At 40.5% G+C, this 21,710-nt stretch overlaps 4 protein-coding genes across 4 annotated transcripts; 2 read left to right on the top strand and 2 right to left on the bottom strand.

Annotated features, from left to right (window-relative positions):
• Window positions 1–3,369: 3,369 nt before the first annotated feature.
• LOC134674095 (cuticle protein 21-like) lies at window positions 3,370–4,937 on the bottom strand. The gene is made up of 3 exons (XM_063532182.1): window positions 4,604–4,937; window positions 4,116–4,292; window positions 3,370–3,732 (listed from the first exon to the last, which is right to left on the bottom strand). The coding sequence occupies exons 1-3, from the start codon at window positions 4,763–4,765 to the stop codon at window positions 3,547–3,549; spliced, it is 525 nt and encodes a 174-aa protein (XP_063388252.1). The 5' UTR covers window positions 4,766–4,937; the 3' UTR covers window positions 3,370–3,546.
• Window positions 4,938–5,372: 435 nt separating this feature from the next.
• LOC134673992 (protein SCO1 homolog, mitochondrial) lies at window positions 5,373–9,952 on the top strand. The gene is made up of 5 exons (XM_063532076.1): window positions 5,373–6,907; window positions 7,536–7,659; window positions 8,159–8,240; window positions 8,682–8,808; window positions 9,228–9,952. The coding sequence occupies exons 1-5, from the start codon at window positions 6,635–6,637 to the stop codon at window positions 9,375–9,377; spliced, it is 756 nt and encodes a 251-aa protein (XP_063388146.1). The 5' UTR covers window positions 5,373–6,634; the 3' UTR covers window positions 9,378–9,952.
• A 350-nt stretch (window positions 9,953–10,302) lies between these two features.
• Window positions 10,303–18,346, bottom strand: LOC134674527 (gastrula zinc finger protein XlCGF57.1-like). Its single transcript, XM_063532666.1, has 13 exons — window positions 18,001–18,346; window positions 17,701–17,861; window positions 17,532–17,590; window positions 16,548–16,620; window positions 16,428–16,453; window positions 14,597–14,673; window positions 13,980–14,166; window positions 13,291–13,459; window positions 12,594–12,761; window positions 12,127–12,257; window positions 11,800–11,920; window positions 11,208–11,335; window positions 10,303–10,663 (listed from the first exon to the last, which is right to left on the bottom strand). Exons 1-13 carry the CDS (start codon window positions 18,184–18,186, stop codon window positions 10,329–10,331), a joined length of 1,821 nt encoding a protein of 606 aa, XP_063388736.1. The 5' UTR covers window positions 18,187–18,346; the 3' UTR covers window positions 10,303–10,328.
• Window positions 18,347–20,080: 1,734 nt separating this feature from the next.
• Window positions 20,081–21,683, top strand: LOC134673897 (mitochondrial basic amino acids transporter-like). The gene is made up of 3 exons (XM_063531977.1): window positions 20,081–20,266; window positions 20,538–20,609; window positions 20,689–21,683. The coding sequence occupies exons 2-3, from the start codon at window positions 20,576–20,578 to the stop codon at window positions 21,540–21,542; spliced, it is 888 nt and encodes a 295-aa protein (XP_063388047.1). The 5' UTR covers window positions 20,081–20,266; window positions 20,538–20,575; the 3' UTR covers window positions 21,543–21,683.
• The last annotated feature ends 27 nt before the right edge of the window (window positions 21,684–21,710 follow it).

The raw sequence follows: 21,710 nt of genomic DNA, 5'->3' as shown, positions 1-21,710 counted from the left end.
ATTTTTTTCTATTTTTGTGTTAAAATCTTAATGCGGTTCACAGAATACATCTACTTACCAAGTTTAAACAGTTCTTATAGTTTCGGAAAAAAGTGGCTGTGACATACGGACGGACAGACACACAGACAGACAGACAGACATGACGAATCTATAAGAGTTCCGTTTTTTGCCATTTGACTACGAAACCCTAAAAAGGAGGTATTAATTCGGTTTTATTAAATGTGTGATATCTCCGTCATTTCGGGATCGATTTTGAAAATTCTTTTTTTAGTTGAGTTGTAACTTGTAAGTATATACATACAGATTGGTTTCGTCTTTGTCAAAACCCAGTTCTGATGGTGAGATTTATGAGGAATCGAGGGCACTCTTCAAATCTTGTAGGTATACATATAGTAGTAGGGTGGTTCACGTTTGTATGGGAAAAATTCAAACTCTAGCTAGAAGAAGCGGCACCCCCTTATTTTGTTACACTTATTATGTTGACAAAATACACCAAGTTTGTAATCTTATCTTAACTACAAGGGGGTGCTCAAACACTTAGAAATTTTCAAATTGTATGAAATCCAAAAAAATTAAGTTACTATTTTTTAGATTTTTATGTAAGTAGTAGTTTTCACATTATTTGAAAGTGTGATTTAAAAGATATTATTTTGAAAGAAAATGTTTTTCTACTTCAAAACTTATACATCACATGTGCAAATAGTGTGAAACCAGTTATTTAAATAAAATTCTGAATAATAAATAATCTATTTTTGGGTTTCAAACAACATACAAAATTTCAACGTGGTGAAGCACCCCCTTGTAGTTGAGATAAATTACGAAACTTGGTGTATTTTATCAGCATAATAGGTGTAACTAAATAAGGGGGTGCCCCTTAGGAAAAAAAAATGTTTTTTGAACCACCCTAACATATAGTGATACTGGTGTTTTTATAAACAAACCAAGCATTTACATTCAAAATTGTGACATTTGATGAAGTGAAACTGCTGTTGATGATCAGAATGGAACTCTTCAACGACGCATAGCTCATGTTTGGGGATTTGTCCTCTTCGTTATGTTTGTTAAGCACGTTAGGTTTTTAAGTCACATTTTTGTCAAGCTCAAGTTCTAATGATGGGATACATAAGGAATCGAGGGAACTCTACAAATCTGTATGGCATTGTATAGTGACTTTTGTATTTTCATCAGGCAAACAAGGATTTACATTAAGAACAGTGGCATTTGATGAAGTGGTATTGCTGATGGTGATCAGAACGGAACTCCTCGACGACTTGTCTTTTTCTAATTGATTGTTAAGCAAGTTACCCCACTGGCAAAACAAGCAAGATTTTGAATTCGACTTCTACCTGAACCTGGACCCGGACGCGGACCCGGACTCGAGATCGCGAATTCGGACACGGACCCGTTTTCTATTTGGTTGGTGTAAATGGTGTTGGTGAATTTTGTAATTAATTCGGGCGAAAACTGGAAGGTTAGGTATCATAAAATGTTCATGAAGAGAAATTGTAAGAGATGGTATCATTACCAACAACTGTGGAAAATACTGTTTGGTTACTCTTTATTTAAAAATAGCAAAATCAAATTGCATGATTTCATTCGTTTTCTCCACTGTACACTGTAATGATGTTACTATAATAATATATGTTCAGAATATGATTTGAATAAACTTAGGATAGGATACTTAGGATAGGAAATAAAATGTGTGTTTTTATATCTTTAAACCCAATTACTAAGTAGACTGCACATACATTAAAGTCACATTAAAATTCCATTTTGCGAAATAGAGATTACAACATTTAACTTTGCAAAAGTAGATAATTGAAATATTTTAAAAGCAATAAAAATAGATTAGGTTAGATTCGAGCTACAATGACATTAGTTTGGGTTCAAGGCAAGGTTGCAGGGCCTCAACATGGGAAAAAAGGGGGAGGGACTGTTGGCCTGGCTCAGTGAGCCAGAACTCACCCACTAATCCCTACTACTGCCGTAAGCAGGTAATGAATTCCCAATGTATTAAGTTTAGGTTTAATAAATTATAAATATATTTTATTAATAACATAATAATATACAAATATGTATAATCATAAAGTAATAAATAAGTCTACAGCTATTAATAATGTCCGTAATCTGTATAATTCCAAAATACGGATCCCTCGGATGCGGATGCTGCTTACATAATCTCGTCTGTCAAGGTGTTTCGGCAGGAAAGGCCTTGGCAGACTTATAAATTCCTGAAATGAGGGTTCATACCTACCGACTAGAATTGGTTTCATGGTGGTATCAGATGGGTTAGTGTACGGTAACCGATAGTCATCTTGCTTAATAATCTCGTCTGCCAAGGTGTTTCGGCAGGAAAAACCTTGGCAGACTTATATATTTCTAAAATGGGGGTTCATACCTACCGACTGGAATTGGTTTCATGGTGGTATCAGATGGGTTAGTGTAGGGTAACCGATGCCGACCTTGCTTACATAATCTCGTCTGCCATGGTGTTACGGCAGGAAAAGCCTTGGCAGACTTATATATTCCTGAAATGAGGGTTCATACCTACCGACTGGAATTGGTTTCATGGCGGTATCAGATGGGTTAGTGTACGGTAACCGATGGTCATCTTGCTTATAATCTCGTCTGCCAAGGTGTTTCGGCAGGAAAAACCTTGGCAGACTTATATATTCCTAAAATGGGGGTTCGTACCTACTGACTGGAATTGGTTTCATGGTGGTATCAGATGGGTTAGTGTAGGGTAACCGATGCCGACCTTGCTTACATAATCTCGTCTGCCAAGGTGTTTCGGCAGGAATAGCCTTGGCAGACTTATATATTCCTGACATGAGGGTTCATACCTATCGACTGGAATTGGTTTCATGGTGGTATCAGATGGGTTAAATTAGGGGTCCCGTTGGCCACCTTTGAGAGCGTCTGCCAAGCACTTCCGGCTAAAAAAATACTGGCAGACTTCGCTTTTATGTGTCTACATGTAAATTTCTAACTGCTGCCATAATTATTATTTCGGTATCAGATGGGTTAAATCAGCCCCCTTTTTTCGCACCGGAAGTGGCCTTCTTTTTCGTACTTTCGGCAAGTTCCGCCGTGGCAGACTATCGAATTCGGACTTAGCATCACTTTTATGGTTTCCCATTGTGTATTTCATCGTGGTATCAAGTCGGTTAGAAAATTTGCGGCCGGCTCTTCTACTATAAATAACAACCAAATTTAATAAAAATTCAAACTGAAACAGCTCTAGGACTCTTATTTATGATAATATACAGGCAGTGTTTATAAACTACTTTTAGACACTTATTTTACAGGATTTGTGGTTTTTTGTCCCATTACTGGTTCCACGCCCATCATAGGGTACACTACTATAAGGTAAAGAACCTTTGCGTTGAAGCTTTCCACGCTAGGCGATTACATAGATCAATATTTCGCGTAACATCCGGTACTTTTTTCGCCGCACTGACTGAATTATATATATGGTATAAGTATGGGCTGTTTTAGTGGGCCGGACAGACTTGATTCATCCCGTGGACTATGGAGATCCGAGGTCTATTGCGTGGCGTTAGCGGGGGCGGCTATAGGAGCGGGGGATGCGGGTGGCGGCGGCGCGGTGCGAGCGGGCTGGCGCGGCGCGGCCTGCCGCACGCTCTGCCGGTTGGACGCCGCGTTGTAGTGGTAGCCATCGAACTTGTCCGCCGCCGGCGCGGGGTACGTTGCCGTGCCCATGTACATCACCTATGGTCATAGAAAATATGTCTATAAATGGAGCGATCACAATTCGAGAAAAGTCAGTTATTGTTACGTATTTGTAGGCTTGTGAATGTATGTATGCTGGCTGTAGACGAAGAATCAGTAGATGTAGTAGAGGTAAGAATTAGTCTTAGGTACATCATTACTCACGTAGTTTGTGGTACTCTTGATGTTGATGGGACTCTTTCTATCACTATTGTGGCGACAAACATGGGTTGTCGCAAATGAAACAATTAAAAACTTACTTGTAATTTGTATCCGTGAGCGTGATATAGACCAAATGCAATTGTCCGTCGGAAGAAACACGTGATAGGATAGGTGGAGTAATCCGTAACATTAAAGTTCAAGTTCTCGTTGAGGATACTAACCTGTGGCTTATATCCATCAGGCCCAGCCTCGTACTCCACCAACTGCATCCGCCCATCTGGCAGCAGGACGTGGTACGAGCCGGTCGCGCGGTCGTCCTTTCGCTTCTCGTTGTGACCGAAGTCGAGGCTCACGCCGCTGTCTTCCACGTTGTATGAGAAATCGTAGTTCGCTGGTAACTGGAAGAACGGTGGAGTACATATAGGTATATTCTTATGCATACCATCGTTTAGTTGTTTTGTTGTATCGAGGTGAATTTGGTAGGTGACTTAGAAGAAAAAGTCAGTGCAACCGTCATAAGATCAACCAAAAGCCACATAGAATCTGACACTGATACTGTATTCGACCTGATATAATAAAACTGTGTAAGGAAGGAGTCGAGTTACGGCTGAATCTTTTCATTTATTTTACAGTCATACGGTAGGTTCAGTTACAGGTTTATTTTACAGTCTTACAGTAGGTTTAGTTACAGGATAGTTTACAGCCTTACAGTAGGTTCCGGAGCAGGTTTCTTTCCGCCGCCGGGCTTGGGCGGCAGGTACTCCTGGCTCGCCACGTCCGTCACCAGCAGAAACCAAGCTAACAACGATACCTGAAACGATGCAATCAAATAAATAACGGTACCTATTCTATAGTTCGTTTTTTTTTGCATTAGAAAGAACTCCAGAGAAGCAAGCGTGCAGTTTTTATCAGGCTCTTTAATTGTTAATAATTATTGAATTATCTAATGTAGCATGGTCAATACATATAATTTACTTCACATTATTACCGCTAAAAGTGCCGGATTTGGAACCACAAGCTTACTTCTGCGAAGTTCTTTCTAATGCTAAAAAAAACGGACTATACCTATAGTTCGTTTTTTTTAGCATTAGGATTACAATTAACGAGCCTGATAAAAACTGCACGCTTGCTTCTGTGGAGTTCTTTCTAATGCTAAAAAAAACGGACTATACCTATAGTTCGTTTTTTTTAGCATTAGAAAGAACTCCACAGAAGCAAGCGTGCAGTTTTTATCAGGCTCGTTAATTGTTAATAATTATTGAATTATCTAATGTAGCATGGTCAATACATATAATTTACTTCAAATTGTTACCGCTAGAAGTGCCAGATTTAGAACCACAAGCGAACTTCTGCAAAGTTCTTTCTAATGCTAAAAAAACGGACTATAGGGTCCCTACCTACCTGCGCCAAAGAAGACACGTGGTTCTCAAGCGTTTCTAAATTTCATGCTTTTGCATGGAAATGGCGGTGACGCGGATTATCTAAACTTAAGTGTGAATGGGTTTAAATTTTGCGTCCATGTTCGCAAGTACCATAGACTAAACTGCAAGTTCGTATTAAACGTACATGGAAAATAAAAATAACGATCGGCCTTCTTTGGCGCAGATAGAGCATTATGTAGGTATATTTTCAGTTCCTGTCCCAGTCAGTTCCTCTGAACGGGCTTCTACTAATACTTTATACGTCTTTGTATATCTAGGGATTCTAGGGATACCCAGTTGACATTATAGTATAGTTGCACTTGTAGACTGATAATAGTAATTTCAAAATTAACTTACACAAAGAATTCTCCACATTTTAACCGAGATGAATGATCTGTATGACAATGCCGGCAGGATGTAGGGCTCCGTCTATATAAAGCCGCGGGGTTGCGGTTGCGCGCTCCGCCCCTTGCATTTTTCATTACCGCCGAGCACGACCTACGAAAATTTCGACAGAAAAGCAACCGATAATTGCTATTAAGTATAGTAATCATGTACAAGTGTTAAATAGCTACATTTCTCAAACATTGCAAATCTGCGTACTTACTTACCGCAAATTAGGTGACACGGTGGTTGATTAAACTGGTTGTGCTCACTGATTTTTAGACTGCAGTGTAAAATAGAAACAGACAGACATACAAAATACAAACTCTAATAATATTATCCACCATTGTCTTCGGTCCATAGGGGGTGCGGATATACTTAAAAAATACCGCCAAAACCATTTAATGGAACATGTCATTAAATCATTGCCTTACTCTAACCAACCTTTTTAAATATTAAAATATTGAATAAAGCAGGAATCATGTATTCTGGCTGATTCTGGCACTTATCAGCCATTTGGCAAAATTAAAACGAAAAAAGTACTTATTTTTAAATGGCATTTGCATGTTTTTTTGACTAAATGTGGCCATTAATAAATTATTAATTATTTTTAAATGCTTTGATTCTGAAAAAAGAAGCATCAAGATACATAAACATAGTTAGATGATACCTAAAAATACAACTTTTATTTTAATTTTCTTTATTTTACATTTTATTGTTATAGTATCAAAGAGAAACGAATCGATAATTACACTTTTTTTCTGGTAACACATGTCATTCTTATTTTGACGTCCGCATGACATTGACAACCTGAAGGTTTGACAGCCAGCTGATACGATAAAACTCCCATCAAGGAGCATGTAGAACAGGAAAAGGCATTTAAAACTACTAAATACATTCTTAACTATATCTTCATAACACAAAACAAGCTTAAAATGAATTCCCTAGTGCGAAATAGCAGGTTAGCATGCCGCGCGTTTTCAACATCGCTGGTGCGACAATGCGCTCAGCCGCCTAAGAGGAAGCCGAAACAGTTCTTCGGGCCCATAACGTGGAAGTCCATGGCGGTGACGGCGGTGGTGGGCGGCGGGCTGACGGGCTTCATGCTGTACGTGAGGAAAGAGAAGCAGGAGGCGGTGGACAGGGAACGTAAGCGGCAGCTCGGCAAGGCTAAGATCGGAGGAGATTTTGAGCTCGTCGACTCACAGGTATGGAGTTAACTGCTTAATAAGTCTTATGTGTTTTGGTGTGTTACCCCAGGCTCTATAATAACTCATTGTGCTTTTGTATTGGAACTACAAATTAGACCAGCATTCAATTAAAATGTGATTAAAATATAATTGAGTCGACCTAAGCCGTCCTACGCTAAAACGACCAAGGGAAGGGCAGCTTTATTGTGCACCGTGTGACTGGACATTTAAGAAAAAGTTCGGCTTTGCGAGCCATATACATGCTCATTAGAGGAGATTGTAAAGGTCACCGTTGTCGGACACAACATGGAGGGCGACATATTTAATTGAGTGTTACAAAATAAATGATGAGCTAAAGCACAGCAATATTTAGACTATAAAGTTGTTTGTCATTTTCATAGGAGCTTACCAGATGAATGTCTTCTATGATCTCTTTCTTCTCTATTTGAATGACCACTTTGTGGTATTGTGTGTAATTACACACATATATTGTGCAACACAAGTACACATAAATTGTGTAAGGGTGGTTTCCACCTGTCCAATGTCATTGCGTCTCAGTCTCTCATTAAGGCAAAATGTGAGATGCAATACACATTGGACAGATGGAATACCACCCTAACATAAACATGTTTATTTATTGTTATAGGGCAAATTGGTAAAGAGTGCAGATCTCCTAGGCAAATGGCTATTGATATACTTTGGATTCACCCACTGTCCTGACATTTGCCCCGATGAACTGGAGAAATTAGCGGAGGTTGTTAACAAGCATGGTGAGTTCATGAAAATTAAAATTATTGGAATAAATTGCAAGAATACAACTAACTTCACAGTTGACTACTGTGTTTTGTTTATGATCACTTTCATTTGAAAATAAAATTTACCAGAATTTCGCTTAAAACACTATCCCCCTTATTCATAAAACTTATCAGGCCTGATTTGGTTAAATTATGGTTTATCCTTTTCTTACAAATACATAAGTCAAAATGACAAATAAAGACAAACGATTCATAGCCAATTAAGGCCAGTAACGCATTTATGAATAATGCCATATACTTAACTTTAATGTTTCTGAGAATCTGAGTTTGGTTTGACACTGCAAAATTTCCAACCAATCAAAATCAGATTGCTGATAGCATTTTCAGAAGTAGAAGTAGTAAGTAAAGTATTAAAATAATTGCATTCACAAGTGGTATAATGAAATGTTCCTAAGGATACATAGTGTGCATAGTGTTTTCCAATAATCATAACAAAAAACTTAATTGTTTACAGATTCAACTCCTTCTGCACCACCGTTGCAGCCAGTATTTATATCTGTAGACCCTAAGAGAGATACACCTGAAATTGTGGGAAAGTAAGTTTATTATTATTACTGCGCGCACCTGAGTTACACCATCGCCATTGTTAGGAGCTCGGTACCACCAGGCGGGGCTCACTCTGCGATTTCGTCACTTTGCAATAGGAAGCTAAAAGTACATCCGTTCCACGCCAATTTTGGTGGCTAGCCATAAGCCGCGCGTACCTAGCGCGCTATCGCCACCTAGCGGCCATATCTGTCCTGATCGTAACAGACGCGTCTTGTTAGAGAATGAATCTTCTGTACCTAGTACTATTATTTATTCTGCGGTACTACTTACAGGGCTGGCATGTCTTTTTTGAAATGTGCAATTTTTTGGGCAGCTGAGTAAAAGTCTGTGACAACCCTAATGTGTTCTTGGTCCACTGTTACTTTTTACACTGTGCTTAAGGTACTTACATAAATCATTCGACTAATTCATGTGCACGTTATCGGCAGATACTGCAAGGAGTTCTCTCCGCGATTCTTGGGGCTGACCGGCACGGTGGAGCAAGTGCAGAAGGCGTGCAAGTCGTACAGGGTGTACTTTAGCGCGGGGCCGCAGGACGTCGACAATGACTACATTGTAAGTGATCCACTTCCCGATTTCCGATTGAGCTGAAATTCTGCAAACGTATTTAAATGGGATGACAATGTAATATTATGATGACATAATATGGAGCTGATCTGATGATGGCCATGAGAACCCTGTGATAAAACAACGCAAATACAATAAATGATTTGTATTTGTGTTGTCTCGATGAGTTGCCTGGTGGAAAGAAAAGTACAGTGAGCGATAAAAACTTGTGCCAAACAAAGATATGGTATAACTATAAAGTTGTACTCATACATAAGGAGCAGTTTTTGTTGATTAATTTTCGAATACCATTAATTCTTGTTATACTCGTTGTTAAACATAAGCTTGTATCTTCCTATCTGTATTTTTCATAACACATGTCATTGGTACCAAAAATGTTTTTTTTTTTCAAATACATATTTTTCCAGGTGGACCACACGATCATCATATACCTGGTGAACCCGGAGGGCGAGTTCGTGGACTACTACGGTCAGAACCGCAACGCGAAGGAGATCCACGACTCCATGCTGGTCAACATACAGAAGTACGAGGCCTCCAAGAACTCCTCGTGGTTCTGAACAGGTCCTCGCACAGAAGCACAACTTCTCTTCTGTTCTCGAAGTTAAAAATGTTTGAGTTTATCTGGTAAAGTAAGGACGCTAAGCACGGTCAATGACACTGTGCGAGCGGGACAGCAATATACTTATGCGCGTGTTGTGGAGATAGGAATAGGCGGGTCTGTGTACAGAATTCTTCGAGCTTAGTGTTGTTACTTTAGTGATTTGTGACTTATATCAGCTATGTCCTTCTATGCTATATGGATTTTAAAAGAATGTAAACGAAAATACGTGGTTCGTTCATATGAACAATGCCTTATATAACATTCTATGGAATGATGCCGTTGGCTGGACGACTGGGTGCACTATTAGTTATTATTTGTTTCGGTACATACTCATAGATACTTTTAAGATCCATATTATAGAATATACAGTTTGGGCAATTTTTTCACTTACGTTTTTAACTTTAGAGAATAAAAGACGAATTAACTGACATCTGTGGATGACCCAATCCGTACAAAGCTTTTAATTAGATTAGTCATGCCTATAGTTTCGAACTATTTTTGTTTAAGTGAAATAAATTAATTTGTTATTAATAGTTTTTCTGTTATTCACCATTTTAAACTGAGTTGTCTCTGTCATCGAATCAACAGTGAATAGATAGATTAGAAAGTATTGGTCATCCTCGACCTCATCTTTACTTAACATGGGATGAGATTGTGGTCACATGCTATGCACTACATCTTATAAAACAAAGTCCTCCGCCGCGTTTGTCTGTTTGTGTGTATGTATGTTCGCGATAAACTCAAAAACCACTGAACGGATTTTCATGCGGTTTTCACCTATCAATAGAGTGATTCTTGAGGAAGGTTTAAGTGTATAACTTGTTAAGGTTTACCCGCGCGAAGCCGGGGCGGTTCGCTATATTATAAATAAAACACACACATTAAGACATCAAAATATAATAAATATTTAAAAATCAGATATCTTTGGATGTATCACCACGCGCTCCTCAAACCCGCTGCTCACGAACCCGTCCACGTGCGTGTACACGCTGATCTGCTCGTCTACTACCAACAACTCCGTTTTAATCTCCCCGTTCTCCTGAAGTACCAGTTCCCCCGTCACTTCCAAAGGCACTTGTTCGCCGAGGTCTTTCTCGTAGTTTCCGTACTCTTCGATGTGTTGGACTATGAGCACTTTGTTTTTGGGCTTCTTTTTCGTCTCGTGGGTCTTTAGGTGCTTTACTAGGTGGGATTTGGTCGGGTATTTCAGTGGGCACATTGCGCATTCGTATGGACGCTCGCCTGGGGAAAAATTGGCAGTTAGAATGGTAAATGTTGCATTAGTAAATATTTTTGAAGACATCATAAACGAACTATACATTTAAAAACGAACTTTGTCTAAAATAAACAACATAAGTGATAATAGTATTTCGCAAAACCTGTGCAGCAAGAAGATGTTGATACAATTCCTCGCCAGTCTGCCTGTGACCACGAACGTAACGTCACGTTCGAAACGTCAGGCCATAAATAAACGTAAGTTTACGCGATTAAGTCCCGTGTTTGTTATGAAAGTAACATCAATGATATTACTTCATCAGTAATTAGCGGCAAAAAGTATGTAGATAGGTAACACTATAGTGTTTGGTTGAGTTGATGAGTAGTTGAATCATACATTCAGCAGTTAAAGTTACTAGAAGGAAGATAGTTGTGTTGCTTTATGTACGTATGGGTTTTGAAATTTAGACAGCGGCGAATGAATCAGCAATACATCTTCTGCTGCATTGTAAGTGGACTTTTCTACAACGCAATACCTATTCGCAGCGCAATATTCTAGTTGTTCCTGTACCTGTGTGTATACGCGTGTGGTCTCGGAGACGGGCGGCGCTGACGAAGGCCTTGGGGCACGCCGAGCACGCGAACGGGCGCTCGCCCGCGTGCAGCCGCAGGTGCGCGCGCACGTCGAGCCGCGCGAACCTGCACACACAAGCATTATTAGTATAATGTGTTACGAAGACCATTCTGGACAACCTTTGCTATGGGAACAACTCAAAAAACGCGAAAAAATGCCTTGTCTCATACAGTTTTTCTGACACAACACTTAAGCGAAGACTGAAACTGATCTTTTGTGCTCAGCTCGCAGCTGTAGGGTTTCACCGGTGTGTACTTAGCTCTTTAGGAACGTCTCATAAGCAACGCAAACATATTACGAGGCAATGTAGTGTAGCATGCTACAGTCAATCTTTTTTCCACTTAACTTTCTCTAGGCCGACCATTTGCCGCATAGATGCCACTGTAGGGTTTCTCACTAGTGTTTGGACGTGATTAGCTCTTGAAAAACAAGTCGGAAGTTAAGCGTTGTGGGTAAACATCTCATTGCAGTGCAATGAACATATTGTATCAGACAATCCTTTCCCACACTATACAGGATCGATACTGACCTCTTCCCGCACAGCTCGCAGCTATAGGGTTTTTCACCAGTGTGTGTTCGAGCGTGAGTCTTTAATGAAGAGCCTGAAGTGAAGCGTCGCGAACACACAGAACACGAATAAGGTCGCTCGCCTGCAATTATGCACCACTTTATATTATTATAAAGTAGGAATAAAAAGAATTAAAAAAAATACCTATTATGGTTAAAATCTTTCAGACAGGATTTGGAGAAAATTTTGGTAGGAATGAGATAACTTCACTATCAATTTCATCAGGTTATTTAGACCAAACGTTAAATACCAGTATAAAATAAGAATAAACATATTAGAACGCCTTACCAGTATGCGTACGCATGTGAAGCGTGAGATTGGAGTTCTGTATAAAAGTCTTCCCGCAGACGGAGCACACGTAGGGCTTCTCTCCTGTGTGCGTGCGTAGGTGGGTGCGTAGCGTAGACTCGTGCCGGAACCTGCGCAGTATTCAAACAATGTTTATAGCGGTTAACAAGATGTGTGAAACGACTACTATAATTTTAATTTATAACTACTAAAAGTACTAAAGCACTACATTAAGAGAATGTCACCATCAACACAACTTATTCGCTCATTAAGTGTATTATGTGGATAACTGTCTGATTTGTTTCGAGTTGTTGCTGAGTGTTGTGTTGTGAGTTGTGTGAGTGAGTGAGTTTGTTTTCTGGCAGGCATGCGGCTTGAGGTCGGAGTGGACTTTCGTCTGGGTAGGTTGTGTGGGAGAATGTGGATTCGTTCTCGTGTGTAGTATATATTTATTATGAGTGACTTACTGTCTGTCGCAGAAGTGGCACGCGTGCGGCTTGAGATCGGAGTGGACTAGCGCGTGTGAGGCGAGCAGCCGCGCGGAGCGGAAGCGTTTGTCGCACACGGGGCACGCACAGGGTAACTCCCCGGTGTGACGCGCTATATGCGCCGCGAGTAGACTGCCGTCCGTGAATCTAGAAAGGAAAAAAAATCATAAATAAATATCGATGTAGTGGAACACTATTCTGTTCACGGATCTCCTGCTGCTTATCGAATTAAGATTTTAGGAACAAGGTGTGCCCGACGAGTATGCTTACCCATCGTGAAGGAGACTATTTTTTGGATGCAAATTATTTTGGGGTCGAAAAGTGCTCGAGTGGAGACCACGGACTAGCAAGCGCAGCGTAGGACGTCCACCCACAAGATGGACAGACGACCTTGTTAAGGTCACCGGAAGACGCTGGATGCGGGTCGCTTTCAACCGGCACGTATGGAGATCCAAGGGGGAGGCCTATGTTCAGCAGTGGACGTCTTATGGCTGAGATGTTGATGATGAAATTATTTTGAAAGAAAGAACACACACACACACACACACACAGATACATTTATTAACATCAAACCAAACCATTTTGCACTAGTTTTCGTGTCGTTCACAGTTCACACAGATGTACTGTATCCAATAACTATGGACGATTGTAACTCTGTATATGTCATAAACCTCACCGCTTCTCGCACATGTGGCAGGCGTGGTCCCGCGGCGCGGGTTGGCCGGAGTGCACCCTGGAGTGCCGCCTCAAGGCGTGGCGCTCCGCGAAGCCTTTGCCGCAGCGCTCGCAGCAGTGCCGCTTGCCGAGCATGTGGCGGCGGACGTGGCGGCGGAACACTGTGCGATCTGCGCAAACGCAACTTGACTAATATCATATCTACATAGGGTTATCTTTACTTGAGTCTGACCATAATTCCGAGATGTTAATAAATAGGTCATACCCTCCTGAGGCCCAAGGTCCTACCTATAGTACTTATTCAGTTCAATGGAATTGTAATCATATTCGATTGGAACAGAGTTGCTTTTGCTTTGTTTCGTCCAGTTTTTGAACAACGCAAAATGAACTCTATTTCATGCACTGTAGGTTCAAATTTCTGTGGAAAATTTTGCATTTTTCATTTGTATGGCTGGGCCTTAGGAGGATACTGAACAACTTTTACTATGGGGCGCACCCCGGAATAACGAAAAAAATTAACTAGGTATTGAAGTTGTACTAAACAAGGATTTTTGAAATTAAAGCACTATGTATCCACTCTTTGGGCGCTGTACTAAGTCATCTACTTACTACGGCTCTCAAAACAGCGGCTTTATTTTGCACTAGTGACTTTAGGTGTCTTAGCATTACTCACTTTAAACATGTACTCACTGTTATACTCTTTCTGGCAGTCAGCGTTAGGGCACGTCCACACGGGCCCCTTGAGGTGCACAGCACTATGCAGTTGTAAGTCGTGTGCCGATGTGAACGCCTCCTTACACTGCCCGCACGCGTTGGCCTTAATCTCTTTTTCATGTTTTTTCATGTGGTTTCGGAGAGCTTTCATCTTTTTGAATTTCTGTAGAATACACCATAGTTCAAGTTTCTTAAACATCTTAGTAAACTTTATGACAACAAAAACTATTTTAATGGGGTTTAATGGGGTTGGCCGGTCGAAGTATTTAGCAGATGGCGCCAGCATAGCTTGCCCTGTCAATCCCTAGAATTGTGTCAATTTTTGTTTTTAATGGAATTTCATACCCCGGAAGCCAAACCTTTACGCCAAATCTCATAGGTAAAGGGGTAATATGATGGCGACATCTATGCAAACCTTTCAAAGTTACCAAACCAATTGTCAGTAAAAAAAAGTAAACAGTAGAAGCATTACAAGGTAACCAATGGAGAATTGCGGTCAAATCATGTCAACAAGATTCTATATGGCAGCAATCAAATATTAATTTTAATTACAACAACAAATAAGTAGAAAGTATGTGGAGAGGATATATTACCTTATTGCATGAGGTGCAGTAATAATTCCGATCCTTATTATTTGTGACAGATACTAATTTTCTATGATTCTTCTTGCCTGCAAAACAAATCTCTTAAATGAAATAAAATAGTTCAGATCAAATAAAAAAACTGGTCAAGTGCGAGTCGGACTCGCGTTTCAAGGGTTCCGTACATCACACAATTTTCAACAATTTTTTTGTACGTGAAACGTGACGTGAGTGAAACGTCTTGAAAAACCCGAATGGGTCAATCAAAAACCAGATGTAACATGAAGTTTTCTGGCGTGGTGGCTTATATCTCTACAACTCTGAAGATTAAATGCCAAACAATAGTACAAGTGTCCAAATGCGAAGACTGAAGACCGAGCTCCGCATAGAGCTGAAAACTAAAAGCGTCCGACAGGTCATGCTTCCTATAACTTCCGAAAGTGTTATAAAAGCGAAGACCGAAGAGAGATAATACCTACAGGTTGGCCAAAAAATAAGTGCATTCCCGTAGCCAAGGAGGTTTTGAGATTATACTAAGCAACTTTTATATTATACAAGCGCTGGTGGCCTAGCGGTGAGAGCGTGCGACTTGCAATCTGGAGGTCGCGGGTTCAAACCCCGGCTCGTACCAATGAGTCTTTCGGGACTTATGTACGAAATATAATTTGATATTTACCAGTCGCTTTTCGGTGAAGGAAAACATCGTGAGGAAACCGGACTAATCCCAATAAGCCCTAGTTTACCCTCTGGGTTGGAAGGTCAGATGGCAGTCGCTTTCGTAAAAACTAGTGCCTACGTCAAATCATGGGATTAGTTGTCAAGCGGACCCCAGGCTCTCATGAGCCGTAGCGAAATGCCGGGATAACGTGAGGAGGAAGACTAAGCAACTTTTAGTATGGGACCAACCCCGAAATCACGAAAAAAAAATGAATGCTCCCATAGAAAACGGACCAGCCAAAATGTATGAAACAGCCAAATTTTTCTTCGCGATTTCGGGGTTGCACGTTGGCAATGGGAATACACTTTTTTTGGCCACCCTGTATAGTAGTTTTTAAAACACGTAACATTAGTAACCTAATCAAACAGTCCTACAAGTACCTGCTGGCTGTGTGCCAGATACAGCCTAGTCGCATTTTTTGTCTTCAGTCCGACATACGCATGAAGTTAAAGGCACGCCTCTTCGGGACGCTTCGGGCCTTCGGCCTTATGCGGATATCGGCCAAGGGCCTTCGCAATAGCTGTGTACATCACGTTTCACTTAAATCATTGCGGCTGTGTCCCTAAAAAAACGTAACTGCATTTTTGTTCTTAAATCCGACTCACGCTTGAATCTAGATTTCTAATAGGTTTTCCTGTCATCTTTAGGTAAAGGACTATTTTGTGCATTTTTTTCAGAATTTTAGACCCAGTAGTTTCGGAGATAGAGGGGGGGGAATGGTCATTTTTTGTCTATTTTCTTGAATTACTTCTAAACTTTTTATTGTAAAATTATAACAAAAATATATTTGAGATTCTCACAATGAGCTCTTTCGTTTTATATGTAACACGATATTGTTTCCAAAACTTTGTTTTTTAATTTTATCGTTTACCCCCCAAAAGTAGCCCCTGTGTTTAAAATTCATTTGTTGACGTTACATATCCGTCTTTGGGTCACAGACTTCCATATGTGTACCAAATTTCAACTTAATTGGTCCGGTAGTTTCGGAGCAAATTGGCTGTGACAGACGGACAGACGGACAGACAGACGCACGAGTGATCCTATAAGGGTTCCGTTTTTTCCTTTTGAGGTACGGAACCCTAAAAAACAATAAGTAGTCATTATTAAGATACCTTTGACACGTACCTGCTTTCGTGATTTCCAAGATACTCCTAAAAATAAGAAGTTTGTTTGATTTAATAAATTGGGGAAATAAAACTAATATGTTACTAATAAATGTTAGCGCAGGAGTAAGTGTTGACTTACTTGCTGTCCATCTCTTCCTTGCATTGCTCATCATCATCGATCAGGTCTTCCTCTAAATACTGTATGTCTGTAACTGAGTTATAAATTACATCAGTTTATGAAACCAATAAAAAACTGTAAAAATTTTAGACTCCACAGATTTATTAACACTTTGACTACCGAGAACCCGCGTGGTAGGCACTCGTAATATTTGCTCAGATGCCGGACAACCCGCCCAGCGGGTTGTTTTGTACGCAGATATAGACGACCGGTTTCTGGGGTAGTGCGCCGTTTTTTGCCCGGTTGCGAAAGTGTTAAATTGGTAGTGTGGTAGGTAAGCCTTCCAGTGAAGTTCAAATATCTTGATGTTTGTTTAGTTGAAAATAGGATGTAGTATTGCAAAGTCAGACCAAAACCCTCCACCATTAAACAAAAATAATAATTAAATTAATCAAAGTAAACGCAAGCAAAAACAAGGAATATCAGAAAAAACTCTAGTTACCCGATCGGACAACATTACAAAAATTGAAACCAGAGCAAAAATGTACTTCGCAACCCTTAATGCTAGAACACTGAATTCAGATGAAAACTTGACCGAACTTGAACTTGCATTGAATAAAATAAATACCTGGAGCAGAGTGGCATTAGATCGGAGAGAGTGGAAAAGGTTGGAGGAGGCCTTTGCCGAAGGGCAAGCAGACAAAGAATACAAAAGATGGGAGATAATAGAGAGATAAAGTGCAACTATATTCTATTCTCTGTTCTGTAAATAAAGGCTATTTTTATTTTATTTTTATTAGTATTGCAAACAGGAATCAACCCCACAGTGTTAGTTGGTTCCCGTTAGCAGAATTTGCATCCAACCAGCAGAGGGCTGTGCAGAGCACAATGTGAGTGGATACTTGGAGAGTACCATTGTTTCCCATTTATATGTAAGACTAATTAAGTAAATTATTTTGATTTAATGATGTTATTTTTTCAATCCCTTTCTTTTTAACTGCTTACTTTCATCATCCTCTTCTTTGATTTCAGCTTTTCTTACAATGATATTTTGTGAAGACTCCCTGAAAGTAAAATTAAAATTAATAATACCTTTGCTACGGCAATTAGTTAACATTCCAAGCAAGCATACCAACTACTAATGCTTTGAAATAGAAAATAAAGTAAAGATTACCCTTTTTCAATGATTGTTTCTTCTTTTATTCCAGCTCTTTCTTTTAACAAGGATTTTATTAAGTCATTTGATTTAATACACTTAGTCCGGAACTCATAGCAGTGCTCAATGTTTGCTCGGCACGATCCACAGACTTGCGAGGGGAAATCATCTTGAGACAGCTATATTGGTGACAATTAATTGCATTTGAGTAAATATTCATATTCTTCAATTTAGAAAGAATACTAGAACAACGGTATTTACCAGAATTTAAAAAGAAAACGGCACTTATTAAAAAGATTTAGATAAAAAACTACTTACATCAATAGATGTTAGTGTAGCATACATTTCTGCAATGCCTCCGCCTGCCTGAGGCAGTAAAGGCTCCATTTGTCTATTATCTGTTAATAAACACACTCGGCACATGTTTTCCATATTTTTCGAACTTAATTCTTCTTTCAACATCTTGCAATCGCCAAATCTATCCTCCACAACTACAGCGCTCATGTTTGTTATGGATTCCAAGTCTATATTATCGTTAGGGTGTTTATTGTCTATATAAATACATTGTACTAATTTAAAACTATGAATAAAATCAGTAAAATTTCTAATTACATTATTTCGGAAACAAGAAATCAGCAAAAATCCGAGTCAAAAGTACAAGCTTTTCTGCAAAATGAAATGTCAAAACAAACGTTACTGTCATGGCGAAGTATATTCGAAGAGCGTTCGTAAATAATAAAATATTATCTCAAATAATTTGCGACTCTGGAGTGCTCTGGAGCATTACCAAAGCAACACTGGGAGCACCACCCAAAGAGTGTTAGAGTTAGACCGAGAAAAGTCTGCAGCGATTCCTATAGTACACGCAGTGCGTTAATTACTTATAGATACGTCATAATTTCATAGAAGTTTGACGTATAAAATAACAATTGCACTGCGTTGGCCATAAAAATAGCAACACCGAACGCCCGAACCCACCAATAAAGCTACAGAAATGTACTCTATTTCGATGAATGATTCCATATTATATATTCAAATACTCTGGCTCCCCAGCTTGTCAGCAGAAAAAGGCGCGAAATTCAAATTTTCTTTGGGGGGCAACCCTTCGCGCCTACATTGTTTTGAATAGTTATTTGTACAACAAGAGATCAAAGTTTGATATTTCTTCGAGTGCTTATTTTGAGTCCCGTGCAAGCGAAAGATTCTATAATAGATTCACGAGCGTAGCGAGTGAATCTAATTTAGAATCTTGAGCGTAGTAAGGGATTCAAAAGCGCACGAGATGTAAATAACTTTGATCTCGTGTAGTACACAAAATTTTTCACCCTAAGCAGTGAGAACATAGATAATAGAACCCAAGTATATCGAACTTGTATTAGACCCCGCATGTTGAAATGACATTTGACTATAAAAGTCACTTGAATGACATTTTGTCTCACTCAGTGAGCAAAATGAGATTTTGCTCACTCATACTGTCTCACTAAGTGAGCAAAATGCGATTTTGCTCACTGAGTGAGACAAAATGACTCAGTGAGCAAAATCGCATTTTGCTCACTGTTTTTAAGAAGCAAAGTACTCTTGTTCGAGCTGCTGAGGTGAAAAATCCTTTTTCTACTGACAAGCTGGGTGTGCCAGAGTATAAAGTAGCTACGCTCGTGATTCTTTTAGCGTTAGGTATTTCGCTTGCTGGGGACACCACTAGCAGAAAAAACGAATTTCGCTCCCTTGTTGCACAAAAAATCTTGAATGTAGGGTACCTATATATACAGGTACCGTGTGATGTAGTGCTGTATTCATATATATGTTTATAGTGTTTATAGCTTTTCAAAACGCGCAGAATAACAATTATCTTTATCTGTGCTGGTTTGCATAAAACCAGTATGAGTCGGTGTAGGTGTCAGCAGTCACTGGAAATAGCCTATAATCGTGACCGTCACAAACATTTAATTAAACATTTAATTGTTATTTATAGGTATTAACTACATATACTTAAGGCTCTTAATATGACACATTGATGTATTTTATTAGTACCATAACAATCGTCAAGTGTGATAGAGACACGCTTGGCACTCTACCCTTCATTGATGAACAGCTGCCAGACGGCAGACGGCAGATACACGAACAACGATAGCAGTAAAAGTTTTATTACTTTCAAAATTGTACCCGGCAATTGGAGAATTCAAGAAGGTTCTCGAAAAGTCTGATTAAGGCGAAATTGATCGACATTATTAGACCATCTCGCAATATGTATTTAGTAGTATAATAAACAAATAGAGTTCGATAACAATTGCTATCCATTGACTCGGTAGAAATGACACTTGTGCCTAGAATCATGTTTTGTTTAAGGCGCATAATGGCCTCAGTTGATAAGGGTGACCTGAGAGAGATAATGGTCGTGGAAGCGTCTCGGGCGCACTGGACGCTGGGAGCTGCGAGCGCACACATCGTATCCACTCGCACGAGAGAGGCTGGACCACAGGCCCGCACCTTTCCCGTAACTAACCTCACCAATATGTTTATTGGCATCACTTCTAGTGGAGACAACGTCAATTCCCACTACGATTACTTAATTTGAACGCCGGAGGTGAGTTCTATTCTCATTATTACTTATCTAAGGTCAACTAGCGCGGTCGTTTTGCCAAGTTTATAAATATTAAGATAGCGAGGAGCCGTGGATATGAGTTCTTTACCAGTTGACTCGTGGGTACCCGGCATATCCGAACACTCCCCTGATCTTAACATGCTTTGGTTCATTCATGGCAGAATGGCAATGATTTACAAAGTGATCATGAAAATAATGTAATTACTTATACCCTCAACCCAATCAATACTTTATTAGCGTATTTTTATTCCAGCTGTAGTGTACTAGGACTTACTGCGATCCCCAACTACAATGGCGCTTGATTTTGTAGCTGGATGTATCGGAGGTAAGCAACAATTATATAAAACCTTACATAACAAGTATACGTTGGCGTTTACATTGTAATTTATTAATGTTCTTTGCAGGCTGTGCTGGGATTATAGCCGGTCATCCGTTGGACACCCTGAAAGTACATGTGCAATCTGGCAGAGGAAGCGCGCTGGAATGCACCAAAAGCTTGTTGAAAGGAGGAACACTCTCCACGGTTTATCGTGGGGTGTGGGCGCCTTTAGGGGGAGTGTCGGCGGTGAACGCCATAGTTTTCGGAGCTTATGGAAACACTAGGAGAGCGTTGCCTGATCCTGACTCTTTGAAAACGCACGCAACGGCCGGCGCGGCCGCTGGACTCATGCAGAGCTTAGCCTGCGCGCCTGTTGAGCTAGTTAAAACCCGACAGCAACTTTCAAGACCGGGAGACGGCATGCCCGGAGGAGCTTGGGCGGGAGCTCGACATATCTTACGAACGGGCGGGATTCGAACTCTATTCCGCGGACTAACAATTACGGCCGCCCGCGACTGCCCCGCATTCGCGATCTACTTCACGTCGTACGAGATGATGACGCGCGACGACCGGTCGGTGATGACGGTGTTCACGGCGGGCGGAGTCGCGGGGGCTCTGTCGTGGGTGCTGTTGTACCCTGTTGACGTGGTGAAGTCGCGACTGCAGGGGGACGTGGTTGGACGGTATGCGGGCGCGTGGGACTGCTTCAAGCAGTCGGTGCGTTCGGACGGCTGGCGCTGCTTGGGCCGCGGGTTGGGCGCGGTGACGCTGCGAGCTTTCATCAGCAACGGGGCATGTTTTACCGCCGTGGTGTGGACGGAGCGGATGTGGCAGGAGCAGGCGCTGGCTGGCGAGCCTGCCGCCGTCGCCGCCGCGCACTCGCTCTGCGCCTCCACCGTTATGAGCGAGGCCGTTTGTCAAGAGAGTGCTGACTACTGATCCTGCTGGATACCAGTTTTGAACACACCTTACGCGAGTGATGACCGGAGAAGGTCGAGATTGTACAGTGTTATCGTTGTTACTAATTAGGTACTTTGTATTTTTATAATTTAAATGAAAACATGGAACATGTAGGTATTATAATAAATACTTTGTACAGTCAATATC

Source organism: Cydia fagiglandana, chromosome 1 (genome assembly GCF_963556715.1).
Source record: "Cydia fagiglandana chromosome 1, ilCydFagi1.1, whole genome shotgun sequence".
Classification (NCBI taxonomy): domain Eukaryota; kingdom Metazoa; phylum Arthropoda; class Insecta; order Lepidoptera; family Tortricidae; genus Cydia; species Cydia fagiglandana.
The sequence above is the reverse complement of the archived record's forward strand: the minus strand, read 5'-3'. Positions and strand labels throughout refer to the sequence as shown.

What these genes read in the sequence shown, in the direction of transcription:
- LOC134673992 (XM_063532076.1), top strand. Translation starts at nt 6,635, where the DNA reads ATGAATTCCCTAGTGCGAAATAGCAGGTTAGCATGCCGCGCGTTTTCA. An exon ending in TTGAGCTCGTCGACTCACAG is followed by an intron (nt 6,908 to 7,535) that starts GTATGGAGTTAA and finishes TTATTGTTATAG; the next exon opens with GGCAAATTGGTAAAGAGTGC. An exon ending in GGAGGTTGTTAACAAGCATG is followed by an intron (nt 7,660 to 8,158) that starts GTGAGTTCATGA and finishes AATTGTTTACAG; the next exon opens with ATTCAACTCCTTCTGCACCA.
- LOC134674527 (XM_063532666.1), bottom strand. Translation starts at nt 18,186, where the DNA reads ATGAGCGCTGTAGTTGTGGAGGATAGATTTGGCGATTGCAAGATGTTG. An exon ending in TGCCACATGTGCGAGAAGCG is followed by an intron (nt 12,762 to 13,290) that starts GTGAGGTTTATG and finishes TTTCCTTTCTAG; the next exon opens with ATTCACGGACGGCAGTCTAC. An exon ending in TCACATGCGTACGCATACTG is followed by an intron (nt 11,921 to 12,126) that starts GTAAGGCGTTCT and finishes GCATAATTGCAG; the next exon opens with GCGAGCGACCTTATTCGTGT.
- LOC134674095 (XM_063532182.1), bottom strand. Translation starts at nt 4,765, where the DNA reads ATGCAAAAAAAAACGAACTATAGAATAGGTACCGTTATTTATTTGATT. An exon ending in AACCTGCTCCGGAACCTACT is followed by an intron (nt 4,293 to 4,603) that starts GTAAGGCTGTAA and finishes CCGTTCTTCCAG; the next exon opens with TTACCAGCGAACTACGATTT. An exon ending in CTGATGGATATAAGCCACAG is followed by an intron (nt 3,733 to 4,115) that starts GTTAGTATCCTC and finishes CTATGACCATAG; the next exon opens with GTGATGTACATGGGCACGGC.
- LOC134673897 (XM_063531977.1), top strand. Translation starts at nt 20,576, where the DNA reads ATGGCGCTTGATTTTGTAGCTGGATGTATCGGAG. An exon ending in TGTAGCTGGATGTATCGGAG is followed by an intron (nt 20,610 to 20,688) that starts GTAAGCAACAAT and finishes TGTTCTTTGCAG; the next exon opens with GCTGTGCTGGGATTATAGCC.